We start from the raw sequence: 17197 nt of genomic DNA, 5'->3' as shown, positions 1-17197 counted from the left end.
GACCTTTCTTCAGCCTCCGCTGATGGCTGATTTCCTGCCCTCTGCACCCTGGGTTGGGGCGAGGCCAGCCTGGCCTCCTCCCCGCTCCCCGACTTGTTACTTGTGGCGAGCTCTGGTTGTCTCATGGTGTTTCACTCTAAGCTTTGACCATGATGAATGGAAAACAGGAAAAATGAAACTGCTGATATTAGTGATGATATGTGTGGGTTGCAGCACCCTAAAATAACCAGCCGGGCTGGAAACTGCCTGCCTGTGCCTCAGCGGGGAGCCAGGCTGGGCTGGAAGGAAACGTTACCGAACGCCGTGGAAAAAGAGCGTCAGCGGCTGCCGGTGAGGGCCACAGGGCGCTTGCTCAGCAGGTGCTTAGCTGCTGTTCTGAAGTCTCAGCCTGGGGTCGGGGTGTAGGGAGGACTGGGGTTCCCCTTGCCCAGACCCAGCAGAGGGGGCATCACACTGCAGGCCTGCCCTGCCTGGCCTCCCAGGGAGCGGCGGCTCCCAGAGCGGCGGGTCAGCATGTCCTGCTACTGGGCCAGGCAGCAGGGCTGGGATTGGTCAAGAGGCCACAGGCAGCAGGGCTGGGATTGGTCAGGAGACCACAGGCAGGAGGCCTGGGATTGGTCAGGAGGCCACTGGACCAGGCAGCAGGGCTGGGATTGGTCAGGAGGCCACAGGCAGGAGGCCTGGGATTGGTCAGGAGGCCGCTGGACCAGGCAGCAGGGCTGGGATTGGTCAGGAGGCCGCTGGACCAGGCAGCAAGGCTGGGATTGGTCAGGAGGCCACAGGCAGGAGGGCTGGGATTGGTCAGGAGGCCACAGGCAGGAGGGCTGGGATTGGTCAGGAGGCCACAGGCAGCAGGGCTGGGATTGGTCAGGAGGCCACAGGCAGGAGGGCTGGGATTGGTCAGGAGGCCGCTGGACCAGGCAGCAAGGCTGGGATTGGTCAGGAGGCCACAGGCAGGAGAGCTGGGATTGGCTGGGAGCTGTGACTGGCTGGGGGCTGACTCTGGACAGAACCCACTCAGTCACCCTTCTACTCTTTGTCTGGGGTTTACTCTTGGTCCCCATCCTCCTGTGGGACCCCAGTGCTTGGTGCTCTGTGTGGACAAAGCTCTCCACTGAGGACTGGAGGTGTGGCTGCCTGGGTGGGAAGAAGTCTGGCTCCAGGCCTGTGTGGGGAGGGGGCGAGGGAGGGAGCTTCTGCTGTGTCCCCCTTCCTCTGCACCTCTGCCTTCTCTCTCCTCTTCCCTCCCCCATCCCTCTTCCTACCTGGGCAGGGACTGGGTGGTGTGCCAAGGCTCACAAAGCTTATGAGCAGTAGGATGGGGGTTCTGATGGAGGCTGAAGGGTCTTGCATGGCTCCTGGAACCTTCTGAAGGACGCGTGGCCCAGGAGGGTCTGGGGACTTCTGGCGTCCAGAATAGGAGCCTCGAGGTGGAGGAATGGCTGTCCAGGCCTGGGGCAGCAGTGTCTGGGCCAGGCCTGGGGTAGGCGAGCTGCACCCCGATACCACAGTCCTCGGCAATGTTCCCCCAGCACATGCCTCTCAACACAGCCTCCCCAGACACGCACAGGCCGTGACATACATACCACCCCAGAACAGGGCACCCCCAACACATGGGAGCCCAGCACACGCTATCCTCAACACACATAGCCCTCCTCACACCTACTGAACACACCCACGAACCACAATGCCAGCACGCACAGTTCCAACACACATAAGCACAACTCCCACAATTCCCCACCACATACATACAATGTCAGCACTCATATTCACCCTGTTAGCACCCTAGCCCTCTTCGGTAAAGAGGAAGACGCTGGGCTGGAGGGGCTGCAGTACCTGCTGACTCCCATTTCCTTAGCCTTGCTGACTCTACTTCCTAGCAGGGGTCACGGCCAGAGAGGGCCCGCGTGGAGCCAGGCTGGCCACGGGGTCAGGCCCTCCGAGATGCTGCAGAGGCAGACTCTGCACAGACGTCCTTGCGCTCCTTTGCTCATTTCTCCTCACGACCCAGCACCGGATGTGCCAGCAAGGGAGGCTTCGTTCAGTGACCCAGAGCCCGGGTGAGCACATTGCCTGTGCACTGTCACCCCAGGAGGGCTGTGTCCCCAGGGGACAGGCGCAAGGCTGTGGCCTAATGCTCTTCTCACAGGCACGTGGCAGGTGCATCACACACCGCAGTGTGACACAGCGGGTTGGGTTGGACTTGCCCCGTGTACAGTGTCCTGTGGTCTGTCCACGTGTACTGCGTCCTGTGGTCTGTCCACGTGTACTGTGTCCTGTGGTCTGTCCATGTGTACTGTGTCCTGTGGTCTGTCCACGTGTACTGCATCCTGTGGTCTGTCCACATGTACGGTGTCCTGTGGTCTGTCCACGTGTACTGCGTCCTGTGGTCTGTCCACGTGTACTGTGTCCTGTGGTCTGTCCACGTGTACTGCATCCTGTGGTCTGTCCACGTGTACTGCACCCTGGGGTCTGTCCACGTGTACTGTGACCTGTGGTCTGTCCACGTGTACTGCGTCCTGTGGTCTGTCCACGTGTGCTGCGTCCTGTGGTCTGTCCACGTGTACTGCATCCTGTGGTCTGTCCATGTGTACTGCATCCTGTGGTCTGTCCACGTGTACTGCGTCCTGTGGTCTGTCCATGTGTACTGTGTCCTGTGGTCTGTCCACGTGTACGGTGTCCTGTGGTCTGTCCATGTGTACTGCGTCCTGTGGTCTGTCCACGTGTATGCGTCCTGTGGTCTGTCCATGTGTACTGTGTCCTGTGGTCTGTCCACGTGTACTGCGTTCTGTGGTCTGTCCACGTGTACTGCGTCCTGTGGTCTGTCCACGTGTACAGTGTCCTGTGGTCTGTCCATGTGTACTGCATCCTGTGGTCTGTCCACGGGTACTGCGTCCTGTGGTCTGTCCACGTGTACTGCACCCTGTGGTCTGTCCATGTGTACTGCCCCCGGGGTCTGTCCACATGTACTGCACCTGTGGTCTGTCCATGTGTACTGTGTCCTGTGGTCTGTCCACGTGTACTGCCCCCCGGGGTCTGTCCACGTGTACTGCCCCCCGGGGTCTGTCCATGTGTACTGCCCCCTGGGGTCTGTCCATGTGTACTGTACCCTGGGGTCTGTCCACGTGTACTGCACCCTGTGGTCTGTCCACGTGTACTGTGTCCTGTGGTCTGTCCACGGGTACTGCGTCCTGTGGTCTGTCCACGTGTACTGCCCCCCGGGGTCTGTCCACGTGTACTGCACCCTGGGGTCTGTCCATGTGTACTGCCCCCCGGGGTCTGTCCACGTGTACTGCGTCCTGTGATCTGTCCATGTGTACTGTGTCCTGTGGTCTGTCCACGTGTACTGCCCCCCGGGGTCTGTCCACGTGTACTGCACCCTGGGGTCTGTCCATGTGTACTGCCCCCCGGGGTCTGTCCACGTGTACTGCGTCCTGTGGTCTGTCCATGTGTACTGTGTCCTGTGGTCTGTCCATGTGTACTGTGTCCTGTGGTCTGTCCACGTGTACTGCGTCCTGTGGTCTGTCCACGTGTACTGCGTCCTGTGGTCTGTCCACGTGTACTGCATCCTGTGGTCTGTCCACGTGTACTGCCCCCCGGGGTCTGTCCACGTGTACTGCACCCTGGGGTCTGTCCATACCTGCTGCTATACATGTCTGCCCACATGGTCTGTCCACATGGCACGGCTACCCGTGGTCTCTGTCTCCCGTGGCCCCAGGGTCTGTTGTGAGCACGAGGCATCCTGTTTGTTTAGCTGTTCCCTGACCAGGTGCATTCTGGTGGGTTCCAGCTTTGGGTTTTTGAGCAGACCCGTTTTGGATGTTGGTGTGTGGGGCTGGCGTGAGCATCAGTTTTCACCCTGCAGCTGTGGTCACTGCTGTGTCCTGCATTTCTGGAGCCTGGGCCCCACGTTCTCAGTGACGAAGCCTACAGGATCGGCTCCCCTCCCTGCTGGAAGGGAAGTGCTTGTCTGCAGGGCCGGGGCCTTGAGGCTGTGTCAGGCCAGACAGCAGGAGTGGAAAGTGTGGGGGGAGCCCACGCTCTGACAGCAGCAGGAAGTTTCCGTCCCACGGGGACAGGGCCAAGGAAGTGCAGGAAGCAGAGGGCTCATCCTGAGAGGACTGCGTGCTGACCCAGAGCCTGCGGGGCGTGGACCGGCGGCTCCGTGCGGTGGCGGTCTGGCTCACCGCTGCTTGCGAGGTTGGAACAGGAAACGGTTAATAAGGTTTGCAGATAAAAACTTTCTGCGCCTCTGAAACATTTCCCAGAAGTTAAAGGGAGAGCTGTTAATTATCTGCCCAATTTAAGACCTGAATTTAAATGTTCCTAAATGGGGCATTTCTACATATTATCACACACTTGTTCCTTAAAACAGTCATTTTTACCTCCAACCCCATTTACTAAGTGTTCTAGAATGCGGTTAGTAGTTGGAGTGTGCATATGATTCTGACTTTTCCAATGTGCATGTGTGTCGTATGTGCGTAGGTGTGTGTGTGTGTGCACGTGCCGGGGTGCTGGTGTCTGTGCTGTGTGTGCTGTGCCTTCTCAAACAGATGCAGTGGTCCCGTGGCTGAGGAGCTGGCAGGGTGGGATGGTCCTGGTTTCCGTGGCTCACATTGCCCCTTCCAGGCCCAGCGGATGGGGGGGATGGCCACTGGACCACGGGGCACGGCAGTGGCTGATATATCTGGCCGTGAGGCCCACTCTCAGGGCCACCCTGCTGCCAGCTGCCCAAGCCCACTCCAACTCTGGACAGAGCCCAGAGCCCAGAAACGGAGCTGTGGTGCCCACCCGGGCAGGCCAGGGGGAGGACGCTGCTCTGCCCACCACCGTGGGGGGAGGGCTGAGGCGCCTGCGTGGGGCTGGGGAGCCTGCGCGTCAGGAGGACCGCGGGTTCTCCAGTGCTCCCACACCCAGCAGGGCTGGTGCTGCCATGGAAACTCCCTCCCAGGCCGGGCGCCCACAGCTCCAAACTTCCCCCGACCCAGGGCCAGAGTTGGGCCCCAGCGGTCACGCCTGCAGCACAGGGATGCTCTCCAATCAGTCACCCAAAAGCTGTAAATGGAGCTGTGGCTCAAGTGGTAGAGCACTAGTCTTGAGCAAAAACACTCAGGGACAGCACCAAAGCCTTGAGTCCAAGTCCCAGACCTGTCAACAACAACAACAAAAACCTGAAAACCAAAACCAAACAAAGACTCAGAACCCTCAGGGCCAGGCTGTGGCTCTCGGGGAGAGGCAGCAGGGCCACCAACCGGTGCTGCTGGTTGGAGGGAAAGATGGTTCCCAAGCAGCCAGAAACCATGGGGCCCGCAGGAGAGGCCCAGCTCTGGGGGCCCTGGGGGAGCCCCACGTGGGGTGGGCCTGCAGCATCCCACATGTGGTGCCCAGGACCTTGACACAAACCTAGCACATCAGCTAAGATGGCAATAGCCATCTGGTGGTAATAAGGACCTCAGACAAGAGAAGGGGCAGTTGGGTTATTCTCACGTGAACAAGAAGCAGAGGCAGGGACACATCATGGAGTAATGACCGGGTCACGCCAGCCGTCACCAGCGTCAGGGGGCCAGGCCCCTAGCTGCCCTTCTCAGGACACCTTGTGGCATAAAATGGCTGTCAGAGCACCAGCCATCATCTCAGCACTGACCACAGAAGAAAATGAACGCAGGATGAGGAGAGTAGGGTTCCCCCAGCCCTCCAGTCCCATGTTAAGGAGCCTTCCTAGAACATCCCAGTGATTTTCTCTTTTATCTCATTGCTGCACTTAACTGAAAGAAAGAGACCATATATTTGAAAGAAAACCAAGAAGTGTCAGAAGTGAAAAGTGCAGTAACCACAAGAAAGCCTTCGTTGAGATGTGCTGTGGACTGGACAGCGGGGAAAATCATTGTGCACTCAGGCGTTGGGCAGAAGGGTGGAAGTGTGGCCGAGAGACAGCAGGGGCGGCCTGGCCAGGGCCCCTCTGCGGCCAGTGGGAGGGGACTGTCTGTTCTTGTGAATCCGGTGCTGACTTAGACCACAGCCAGGCTCGTGGAGAGCGGGCCCAGACCGTGTCACCAGCAAACCCAGGCGGGTGGAAAGACAGGGCACCCCCTCCTCAGTGGGCCGGGGAGGGGAAGGGCTGCTGGACTGTCAGCAGACAGTGGAGTGTGGACACTGGAGTCAGCTCTGGTGCTCTGGCTGGCTCCAAGGCCGGGACCAGGACCAGGACCAGCCCTGGGCCTCAGATGGCGGCCAGCCGGAGGACCCAGAGGCCTCCGCGGTCCCCCGCGGACGCTCACCTCTGCCAACGCTCCCCTCCTTAGAGGTGCCGGGACCCCAGGGACCCCGACGCGTGGCTGTGGCTGCCGGGGGCCTCAGACCCTGCTTGAGGGACGGGTGCTGCTCTCCCCCCTCAGGGGACTCGTCCGGCAGCGGGCTTCCCTGTGCTGGGGACGCGGGGCTGGGGGTGGTTGGGGACAAAGGGTGGTTCTGAGGGCTTCCAGGCCGGCGTCGCGCTGGGTGGTGGCTGTCCGATGCCACTTGGGACCCGGCTCTGAGCCGGATGCTGAGCACGCCCATGCCGGCCATGGGCCTGGGGACTCAGCAGAGGCAGAGCACACTGCACACCACGGTGGGCGCCATTGTCCAGTCCTGCCGTCCCATCCTGCCAACCTGGCCTGGCCTCTTCCTGGCCTGGCAGACGGGGCAGCGGGGGTGGAGGCGTGGCGAGAGAGCCATCGCGGGTGGAAAAGCCGCACAGGCCGCTCAGAGTGGCCGTGGCCAGGCTGGTGGCCAGAACCCGGGGAGGGCAGGAGCTCTGCGTCTGGGGAGGGTCTCTGCGGACTCTGGGCTAAATGGCATTCGTATTTTGGCATGTGAATGTTTGGTGCCGCTTAGATTTCCATGCCCGGCTGCAGCTCTCCCCCCTCGAGCCACTCTTACTGCCTTCACCCATGGATAGGAAGCCGGGCACAGCGGCTGCGGACATCGGAGATCCAGACACAGGAGGCCGAGGCCGGCGGCCAGCCTAGGCTGCGAAGCAAGCCATTGTCTCAAAAACTTTCAAGAAAGAAAAAGGCTGTGGGAGAGACCTTCGGAGGAGCCCGCAGCCGCCCTTGCGTGGGGTTGCTACGCTGCGCTCGCAATGGCAGGCGCTGTGCCGGTCAGGACACCAGCTGCTCTCAAGGGAGCGTGTCGGCCCCCGTTCCAGGGTGCTGTAAGAGGAGCAAGGGTGGGCTGCTTGGGGGCGGACAGGATGCGTGAGCACAGGCCTGTGCCTGCCCAGGCCTGGACGCCGGTGCGCCACGTGGCGCTGCTGCCGGCTGGCTCCGGGGGACCACGCTGCGTCTCTGCTGCCGCCCCTCTCCAGACGGGCTGGTTGCCATGGAGACCCTGCTGCTGTGGAGGCCGCCCATTGGCCAGCGTGGGCATCTCCTTGGGGTCCGGCAGACGCAGCTTCAGCCCGACCGCGAGCACAGCGCAGCATGGCCGGGGCCGGGGCCGGCGTGTGGGCAGATGTGTTCTCCCAGCTGATGGCGGAGAGGAGGCCCCAGGACATTTGGGTCCTGCACCCCCAGGGCGGCTTGGTTGCGGGGCACCTGGGCAGCGACGGGCTCCAGTACCAGCTCAAAGGGCTTTCCAGGTTTGCTGCGGGGGTTGGGAGGCGTCCTGGGCAGTCGGGGGGGGGGGCGCTGGCCACGGCCCCAGGCTGGCCTGGCCCTTAGAGCATGGTGAGTCTGCCGGAGAGCGGTGGCATCGGCACCGGGCACACGCCAGCCTGGCCTTGTCCTCAGAGGTGGGTGGGCATGGAGCCCGGGCCGGGACGCTCTGGTTTTGCAAACGGGGGCTCTGGTCAGTGCCGCCCTCGGATGGGTGGGTCCTCTGCTGTTCCAAGGAGCCTGCGTGCAGGGATCGCAGCTGCACCCACAGGGACCCTAACACCCACAGGGACCCTAACACCCACAGGGGGGGCCTGCCACCCACAGGGACCTGCCACCCACAGGGGCCTGCCACCCACAGGACCCTGCCACCCACAGGGACCTGCCACCCACAGGGGACCTGCCAACCACAGGGACCCTGCCACCCACAGGGCCCTGCCACCCACAGGGACCCTGCCACCCACAGGGACCCTGCCACCCACAGGGACCCTGCCACCCACAGGGAGCCTGCCACCCACAGGGAGCCTGCCACCCACAGGGAGCCTGCCACCCACAGGGGACCTGCCACCCACAGGGGACCTGCCACCCACAGGGGACCTGCCACCCACAGGGACCCTGCCACCCACAGGGGACCTGCCACCCACAGGGGACCTGCCACCCACAGGGAGCCTGCCACCCACAGGGAGCCTGCCACCCACAGGGGGGGCCTGCCACCCACAGGGACCCTGCCACCCACAGGGGGCCTGCCACCCACAGGGACCCTAACACCCACAGGGACCCTGCCACCCACAGGGAGCCTGCCACCCACAGGGACCCTAACACCCACAGGGAGCCTGCCACCCACAGGGCCCTGCCACCCACAGGGGACCCTGCCACCCACAGGGAGCCTGCCACCCACAGGGACCCTAACACCCACAGGGACCCTGCCACCCACAGGGAGCCTGCCACCCACAGGGACCCTGCCACCCACAGGGACCCTGCCACCCACAGGGGGCCTGCCACCCACAGGGCCCTGCCACCCACAGGGGACCCTGCCACCCACAGGGAGCCTGCCACCCACAGGGACCCTAACACCCACAGGGAGCCTGCCACCCACAGGGATCCTAACACCCACAGGGACCCTGCCACCCACAGGGACCCTAACACCCACAGGGGCCTGCCACCCACAGGGACCCTGCCACCCACAGGGGACCTAACACCCACAGGGGACCTGCCACCCACAGGGACCCTGCCACCCACAGGGAGCCTGCCACCCACAGGGAGCCTGCCACCCACAGGGGACCTGCCACCCACAGGGACCCTGCCACCCACAGGGACCCTAACACCCACAGGGGACCTGCCACCCACAGGGACCCTGCCACCCACAGGGACCCTGCCACCCACATGGGGGGCCTGCCACCCACAGGGAGCCTGCCACCCACAGGGGACCTGCCACCCACAGGGGACCTGCCACCCACAGGGGACCTGCCACCCACAGGGGGAGCGGGTGTCACATACACTAAGAGCCCTGTGTCACACACACTGGGAGCCCCGTGTCACACACACTAGGAGCCCCGTGTCACACACACTAGGAGCCCTGTGTCACACACTGGGAGCCCCGTGTCACACACACTGGGAGCCTTGTGTCACACACACTGGGAGCCCCGTGTCACACACACTAGGAGCCCCGTGTCACACACACTGGGAGCCCCGTGTCACACACTAGGAGCCCTGTGTCACACACACTGGGAGCCCTGTGTCACACACACTGGGGGCCCTGTGTCACACACACTAGGAACTCTGTGTCACACACACTAGGAGCCCTGTGTCACACAAACTAGGAGCTCTGTGTCACACACACTGGGAGCCCTGTGTCACACACACTAGGAGCCCCGTGTCACACACACTAGGAGCCCCGTGTCACACACACTGGGAGCCCTGTGTCACACACACTGGGAGCTCTGTGTCACACACACTAGGAGCCCCGTGTCACACACACTAGGAGCCCCGTGTCACACACTAGGAGCCCCGTGTCACACACTAGGAGCCCTGTGTCACACACACTAGGAGCCCTGTGTCACACACACTAGGAGCCCCGTGTCACACACACTAGGAGCCCCGTGTCACACACACTAGGAGCCCTGTGTCACACACACTGGGAGCCCTGTGTCACACACACTGGGAGCCCCGTGTCACACACACTAGGAGCCCCGTGTCACACACAGGTGAGGGCTTTGTCACACACAGGTGGGGGCTGTGTCACACACACGTGGAGCCCGTGTCACACACAGGTGGAGCTGTCACTTCACTAGCCTTAGTGACCAGCCAGAGGATGCCCCTGCTCAGCTCCGCCAGGCTACTGGGTGGGGAGGGGCCCAGACCACAGCCTGGGGGGGTCAAGGACCGCTCCATGACCACAGCACTGGTCAGTGCAGAGCAGCCGGCTCCTCAGGCCCCTTCGCCCCACTGGCCACTGGGGGCTGCCCGCGGCCGGGCCTGCCAGGCAGACTCTGGGCCAGCCAGGCCCTCTAGGTGCTGCCGGTGCGTCTCTCAGGGGCTCAGTGGGCACCTCCAGGTCTGGACCCCCCACCGGGGGCAGGTGAGGGTCTGCTGCTGGCCTCCTCAGGTCCTGTAGCGCTGTTGGTAGCACACGACTCCTCTGAGTCCCGGGAAGGTGAGCAGAGGCCGCGCTGCCCTGGAGCTGGCCACTGCCACGTCGCCGGGGCCTGAGCACACGGTCACAGAGGCCTACACCACCACCCGTGCTTCTGGGAGAGGCTCAGCCACACTCAATACCAGAGAAGCCCAGGTCCTTAGCACAAACCGAGCTTGTGTGCTCTGTGAGCTCCTGAGCTTGAAGGGTGTTGTTAGGGTGGGGTAGAGCAGATCCACCACCCAGAAAGTTCCACTGGACAGCCCTGAAGCAGGGCCTACGGGGAACATAGATGCTCTGGAACCTGTAGCGTGTCAATGCTGCAGGGAGTGGCCACGCGTCTGGGGACCCCGAGCGGCCGCCCGGCAGGCCCCAGGGGCAGCCAGCTGCCCGGCCCCGGGGCCGCTGCGGCAGCGTGCATCTCCCTGCGCTGATCTTCCTCTTACCAGCAGCGCCTCCAGCGAAGCTGAGGGCAGGGCCGGGCATCGCCAGAGGCTGCCCAGGACACCACCCAGCGGTTCTCTTCCCTCCCCCGCCCTCCCTCCCTCCCTCCCTCCCTCCCTCCCTCCCTCCCTCCCTTCCTTCCTTCCTTCCTTCCTTCCTTCCTTTATTCTCTCTTTCTTTCTTTCTTTCTTTCTTTCTTTCTTTCTTTCTTTCTTTCTTTCTTTCTTTCTTTCTCTCTCTCTCTCTTCTTCCTTCCTTCCTTCCTTCCTTCCTTTATTCTTTCTTTCTTTCTTTCTTTCTTTCTTTCTTTCTTTCTTTCTCTCTCTCTCTTTCTTCCTTCCTTCCTTCCTTCCTTTATTCTCTCTCTCTCTTTCTTTCTTTCTTTCTTTCTTTCTTTCTTTCTTTCTTTCTTTCTTTCTTTCTCTCTCTCTCTTTCTTCCTTCCTTTCTTTCCCCTTCTATTGCCTCTTTTATTTTGCTTTTTTAATTTGTTTCTTTTTCCAATAAATTGCATTTAATCAAAAACACATATATAATTCATAAGCTTCAATTTCCTTAGTTATAGCAATTTGTACCAAGTTATTTTCCAAGTGAGATTTGATTACAGACCACAATAAAAATTGCTGTCGGTAGATTACAAGGGTATCACAATGAGCATTACCCAGGATATGATGGTTTTCCTTCTTCATAAAAAGTCTGTGTACAGCTACTTAAAGATATTACAAAAGGATCAAAGAAGTGAATTCTGTAAGTACAAAGAGATACGCTCCATGCTAGGCTGTGAAAGTCATGTGTTTCTTGGCAGCAATGGTTTTGCTGTTGACCTTGACTTGACCAGTTTCTCTGCTTTCCAATGTCAGCTGCCATGAGTCGTAAGGTGAATTATCAGAGAAGCTGCATCGTGGTCTTTATTACATAGTTAGCAGCCTGCAGGCCGCCCATTGTAACAAAGAAGGCCGGCAGCCCTCAAATACCCTTCACACAGTTAGGAACCAGGTAAGAGAGGAAAGAAAGAACAGAAACAATACCAAGTAACCAATTCAGCTCTGACGGAGAGCTGAACTGGGACGCCATGATGACTGGAGATGAGCCAGGAGAAAGAACACAGGATGGGAACACAGACTCGTGGCATGGCACCTTGCTCCCCCCTCCCTTCCTTCTTTCTGGATTCCAGGGCTGAAACTCAGGGACTCGTACTCTCTCTCAGCTTTCTTGCATACAGCTGGGATTTTCTACCACTTGAGCGATGCCTTCAGTCTAGTATTTTGATGGCTAATTGGAGACTAGTCTGCTCAGTCTGGCTTTCCTGGATGTCTAGGATGACAGTCTTGAGCTGGGTGCTAGCTTCCAGCTCCTTTCTTGTGGGGTCCTGAATTTGGGGTTTTGTTTCAATGGACAGCTGGCTCGTTCACCTCACAAAGTTCACATGGGCTCACTCTCTGTGTCCACCATGGGTCACCTCTCAGTGCTGTTCTGAGAGGGCCTGAGCTACCTGACTGGCCACATCGCCTCTTCTCTGGACCAGTGGGGAACCTGGGGTCCACAGATCCTTGTGTCCAGGCTGGGCCTGACCCCAGGGCCACCCCTGACACATCTCCTCCTGAGTCACCTAGCAGCGGAAGCCCCGGGTTGCAGCAAGCCGCAGGGGACCCGCGTGCCGGGCACCAAACCCACGAGCAGGCATTTGCTTTCCAGCCTTTGATGCTCTGTGCTGCAGGTACAGAGATGCAGATCTGCTCTTTGCATGTGCAGACAAGGGACTCAGGGCGGCAAAGCCCGTGAACAGCGAGAGCAGGGGCTGGGCCACCTGGGCCCTGGCCCTGGCTGGCTGGCAGACGAGCGTTGAGGTTTGAGGTTTGAGTGTGGGATGTGGGCCGGGGTGGTGAGGCTCCAGGGGGCCGGGAGGCCGAGCCCGGCGCCGAGGGGCCCAGCAGTGGGGCCTCCACAGCGGCTCCATCCCTCCCCTGTGTTCATGTGTCTGCTTTCTCTCCGCAGGCTCCAGTGTGGCCGTTGCCCGTGGACCTGGGGTTCGGCCCACGTGCACATCCTATTCCACGTGCGGTGGGACGCCGCCGGGGGCCGGGGGCTGGTGCGGATGCGTGTGCAGGGCCAGCCGTGCCAGCTGTGTCCCCCGGACACCCGCAGGGAATGCCAGGTGAGCCCCGGGGACGTCCGGGCCTTCCTGGGCCAACTGGTCCTGTACATTCTACAGAAGTGCTACGGGGACACCCAGGGCCCAGCGCGGCGCCCCGAGGCCTTCCTGGGGGGCTGCTGCGAGGCCTGCGATCTGGGGGTCTGCTTCCTCCAAAGGGGGCCTGTGCCACACAGCTCCTCCGCCCGCGCCGAGGGCCAGCGGCTGCTCCCCTCCGGCAGCCCCGGGGGTCACGGCCGCGGGCCCCTCACCATACCCCTGCTGGTGGTGGGCTTCTCCGAGGACCCCTCCCCCGAGGGCAGTGCTGTCTTCAATGAGGACACCTGCGTCGTCACCGTCCCCTTCACCCTCGTGGGTGCCGGCCGTGGCCCTGGCTGCGCCGTCCCCGGCGAGGGCGCCCTCCCGCCGGTGATAGGCCGGGGCTCCATCTACCTGTCCGGGGACTCCGCGGCCGGGCCCGGAGGCCGAGGGGTCCTGGTGAATGTCAGAGCCCCCATCTTCCATGACCAAAGTATTCTGGGCAACATGGTGAAGACTTTTGAGCTCAGAGGTTTTCTGTTTGGAAGCCGGGGCTCTGTGCCCAGCTCCGTCGGCGTGGCCAGGGGTCAGGGCCCCATCTCTGTCAGCAATGGCCCTGCCGTCCCTGAGACAGCTCCGTCCCCCGGGTTCTACACCATTGGCCTCACGGCCAGTGGGGAGGGCGCCCTCGCCCTCCCCTCGACCTTAGCGGACACCCTCAGAGGCAAGGCCCCGGTCCTGAGCATTGCCGAGGACGCGGCGCAGGAGGACGGCGGCCGGAGCCCCGCCGCGGGAGGCCACCGCCCGCCCCCGGAGAGCAGCCCCGCCGGCCCCGCGGCCCACGGCGAGGAGGCCCTGGTCACCTTCCCCTTCTCCTTCAGCAACGACGCCGACGACCGGGATGCCTCCACAGAGAAGGGAGACAGACGGGGCCCGGCCTCTGCAGGCCAGGACTCTGCTCCGGAGAACAGCGCCCACAGCCTCGTCTCCATTCGAGAGGGGGCCATCAGCGTCCCCTTCTCTGTCTTCAGCCTCCGGCCGGGCAGGGGCTCCGGCCCCTCTGCCAGTGCCCCCCGGTGCGACGGCGCGGTCACCTCCGGCCACTACAAGAGAAGGCCGCTGAGGTCCCGGTCTGGCAAGTCCAGCTGCGGTCCCCGCAGGGAGGAAGACTTGCATTCTAGAAGGTCCTCTCGCCGGTCAGGAGCCCAGGCCTCCGAGGACTTCTGGATCTGCGTGTCCCTGACCATCTGTATCTTCTGGCTGATGTGTGTGTACCGACTGAACCTGGGCACCTACCAGCAGTGAGCCCAAGGCCGCCCCTGCTGCCCATCTGCCTCCTGCAGCCTCAGCCGCGGGGCCCCCTGTGGTCTCCTTCACAGGGGTGTGTGGCTCTGAGCTCTTCTCTCTGTGTGTCAAACATCAATAAAGTGAAGCAAAATTAATAGCACTGTACCTGAGAGCAGGGAGAGATACTGAGGTGGGCGAGTGTGGCCACTCGGCACCCCGGGCCTTCCAGGACTATAGGACCCTGGGTGGGCAGGACACGGGGGGGGGGGCGAAGACATGGGAGGGGAGGACACGGGGGGGACAGGACACAGGGGAGGACATGGGGGGACACAGGGGACAGGACACGGGGGGACACGGGGGGAGGACACGGGGGATAGGACACAGGGGGACACGGGGGGAGGACACATGGGGACATGGGGGGACACGGGGGGAGGACACGGGGGACAGAACACGGGGGACACGGGGGACAGGACATGGGGGGAGGACACGGGGGGACACGGGGGACAGGACACGGGGGGACACGGGGGACAGGACATGGGGGACAGGACATGGGGGACAGGACACAGGGGGACACGGGGGGTAGGACACGGGGGGGACAGGACACAGGGGAGGACACGGGGTCACAGGGGACAGGACATGGGGGACAGGACACGGGGGACAGGACACAGGGGACAGGACACGGGGGGACAGGACATGGGGGAGGACATGGGGGGACACAGGGGACAGGACACGGGGGTCAGGACACGGGGGACAGGACACGGGGGTCAGGACACGGGGGGACACGGGGGGAGGACACGGGGGGAGGACACAGGGGGAGGACACGGGTGAGGACACGGGGGAGGACAAGGGGGAGGACATGGGGGGAGGACACGGGGGGAGGACACGGGGGACAGGACACGGGGGAGGACACGGGGGAGGACACGGGGGAGGACATGGGGGAAGGACATGGGGGAGGACATGGGGAGAGGACATGGGGGAGGACACAGGGGAGGACACGGGGGTGGGAGGACGCGGGGGAGGACATGGGGGAGGACATGGGGGGGATCGCAGTGGGTGGGAAGCCTGGACTCCGCTGTGCACACCCTCCATGGCCTAGAAGCTGGCCAGACTCATCGTTCAAGAAGTTTTTTAAAAAATTATTGTGAAAATACCATACAGAGGGGTTGCAAGGCCATGGCAAGACAGTGAGCACACTGCCTATCTAGCATCCCTGCCTCCCCGTTTCCCTTCCCACCCCTTCCCATCCCTCCCCCTCCCTCCCCCTCCCTCCCCCTCCCATCCCTCCCCTCCCTCCCCCTCCTTCCCCTCCCTCCCCATCCCTCCCCATCCATCCCTCCCCATCCCTCCCCATCCCTCCCCATCCCTCCCCCTCCCTCCCCATCCCTCCCCATCCATCCCTCCCCATCCCTCCCCCTCCCTCCCCCTCCCATCCCTCCTCCTCCTTCCCCCTCCCTCCCCCTCCCTCCCCCTCCTTCCCCCTCCCTCCCCATCCATCCCTCCCCATCCCTTCCCATCCCTCCCCATCCCTCCCCATCCCTCCCTCCCCATCCCTCCCCCTCCTTCCCCCTCCCTCCCCATCCCTCCCCCTCCCTCCCCCTCCCTCCCTCTCCCTCCCTCTCCTTCTCCTCCCTCCCCCTCCTTCCCCATCCATCCCTCCCCTCCCTCCCCCTCCCTCCCCCTCCCATCCCTCCCCCTCCTTCTCCTCCCTCCCCATCCCTCCCCATCCATCCCTCCCCATCCCTCCCCATCCCTCCCCATCCCTCCCCCTCCTTCTCCTCCCTCCCCATCCCTCCCCATCCATCCCTCCCCATCCCTCCCATCCCTCCCCATCCCTCCCCATCCATCCCTCCCCATTCCTCCCCATCCATCCCTCCCCATCCCTCCCCATCCATCCCTTCCCATCCCTCCCCATCCCTCCCTATCCATCCCTCCCCATCCCTCCCCATCCATCCCCATCCATCCCTCCCATCCCTCCCCATCCCTCCCCATCCATCCCTCCCCATCCCTCCCCATCCATCCCTCCCCATCCCTCCCCATCCATCCCTCCCCATCCCTCCCCATCCATCCCTCCCCATCCCTCCCCATCCCTCCCCATCCCTCCCCATCCATCCCTTCCCATCCCTCCCCATCCCATCCCTTCCCTTCCCCACCCCCCACAAAACTTTTTGTTTTCTTATGGAGCTGGAGATAAACCCAGGCCTTGCTCAAGTTTAGGGCTCAGCCATAACCCAGCCCAACCTGTGCACTTCAGCCCTGGGATGCTGGCCCTGAGGATTGTCCCCATTTCCACAGGTCTTCATGAAAAGCATTTTGGGGTGTCTCATAAAAAGAAGGGTGTCACAGGTGAAGTTTTTTTTTTTCCCCTCCGGTCGTGGGGCCTGAACTCTGGGCCTGGGCGCTGTCCCTCAGCTCTTCAGCTCAAGGCTAGCGTTCTACCACTTGAGCCACAGCCCCACTTCCGGCTTTTTTCTTTTTGCTTATGTGGTGCTGAGGAATAGAACCCAGGGCCTAGGCATGCAAGGCAAGCGCTCTACCACTGAGCCACCTTCCCAGCCCCACAGGTGAAGTTTTAACAAGGACTTATTTTAGTTTACTTGAAGGAGAAACATTTCCTGCCACCATACAGAATTTGGGGGACTCTGGGCTGGGAAGGTGGCTCAGTGGTAGAGCGCTTGCCTTGCATGCATGAGGCCCTGGGTTCGATTCCTCAGCACCACATAAGCATAAAGAAAAAAAAAAACCCGGAAATGGCATTGTGGCTCAAGTGGTCGAGGGCTAGCCTTGAGCTGAAGAGCTGAGGGACAGCGCCCAGGCCCAGAGTTCAGGCCCCACAACCAGACCCAAAACAAAACAAAACAGAACTTGGGAGACTCTTTACACTGTCTGAATGGGGGCGTTCACACGTCTGGCAGCCCTTGCCCCTAGACAATGGCTTTGGGGTGGGGATGAGCGGGCCTGTCCTTCCATTCTTTCTGACTGCCCACATGTGAAGAGTTCTCAGATTTTTGTCATTTCAAAGGACTAGGTA

At 61.9% G+C, this 17197-nt stretch overlaps 1 protein-coding gene across 1 annotated transcript; it reads left to right on the top strand.

The window, feature by feature from the left end:
* The first annotated feature begins 7429 nt into the window (after window positions 1–7429).
* On the top strand, window positions 7430–14324 carry Rtp5 (receptor transporter protein 5 (putative)). Its single transcript, XM_070018957.1, has 2 exons — window positions 7430–7621; window positions 12708–14324. Exons 1-2 carry the CDS (start codon window positions 7464–7466, stop codon window positions 14185–14187), a joined length of 1638 nt encoding a protein of 545 aa, XP_069875058.1. The 5' UTR covers window positions 7430–7463; the 3' UTR covers window positions 14188–14324.
* Window positions 14325–17197: the final 2873 nt, after the last annotated feature.

Source organism: Dipodomys merriami, unplaced genomic scaffold, assembly GCF_024711535.1.
Source record: "Dipodomys merriami isolate MVZ:Mamm:240054 unplaced genomic scaffold, mDipMer1.0.p SCAF_1, whole genome shotgun sequence".
NCBI lineage: Eukaryota > Metazoa > Chordata > Mammalia > Rodentia > Heteromyidae > Dipodomys > Dipodomys merriami.
This window is presented reverse-complemented; position numbering and strand designations above follow the sequence as displayed.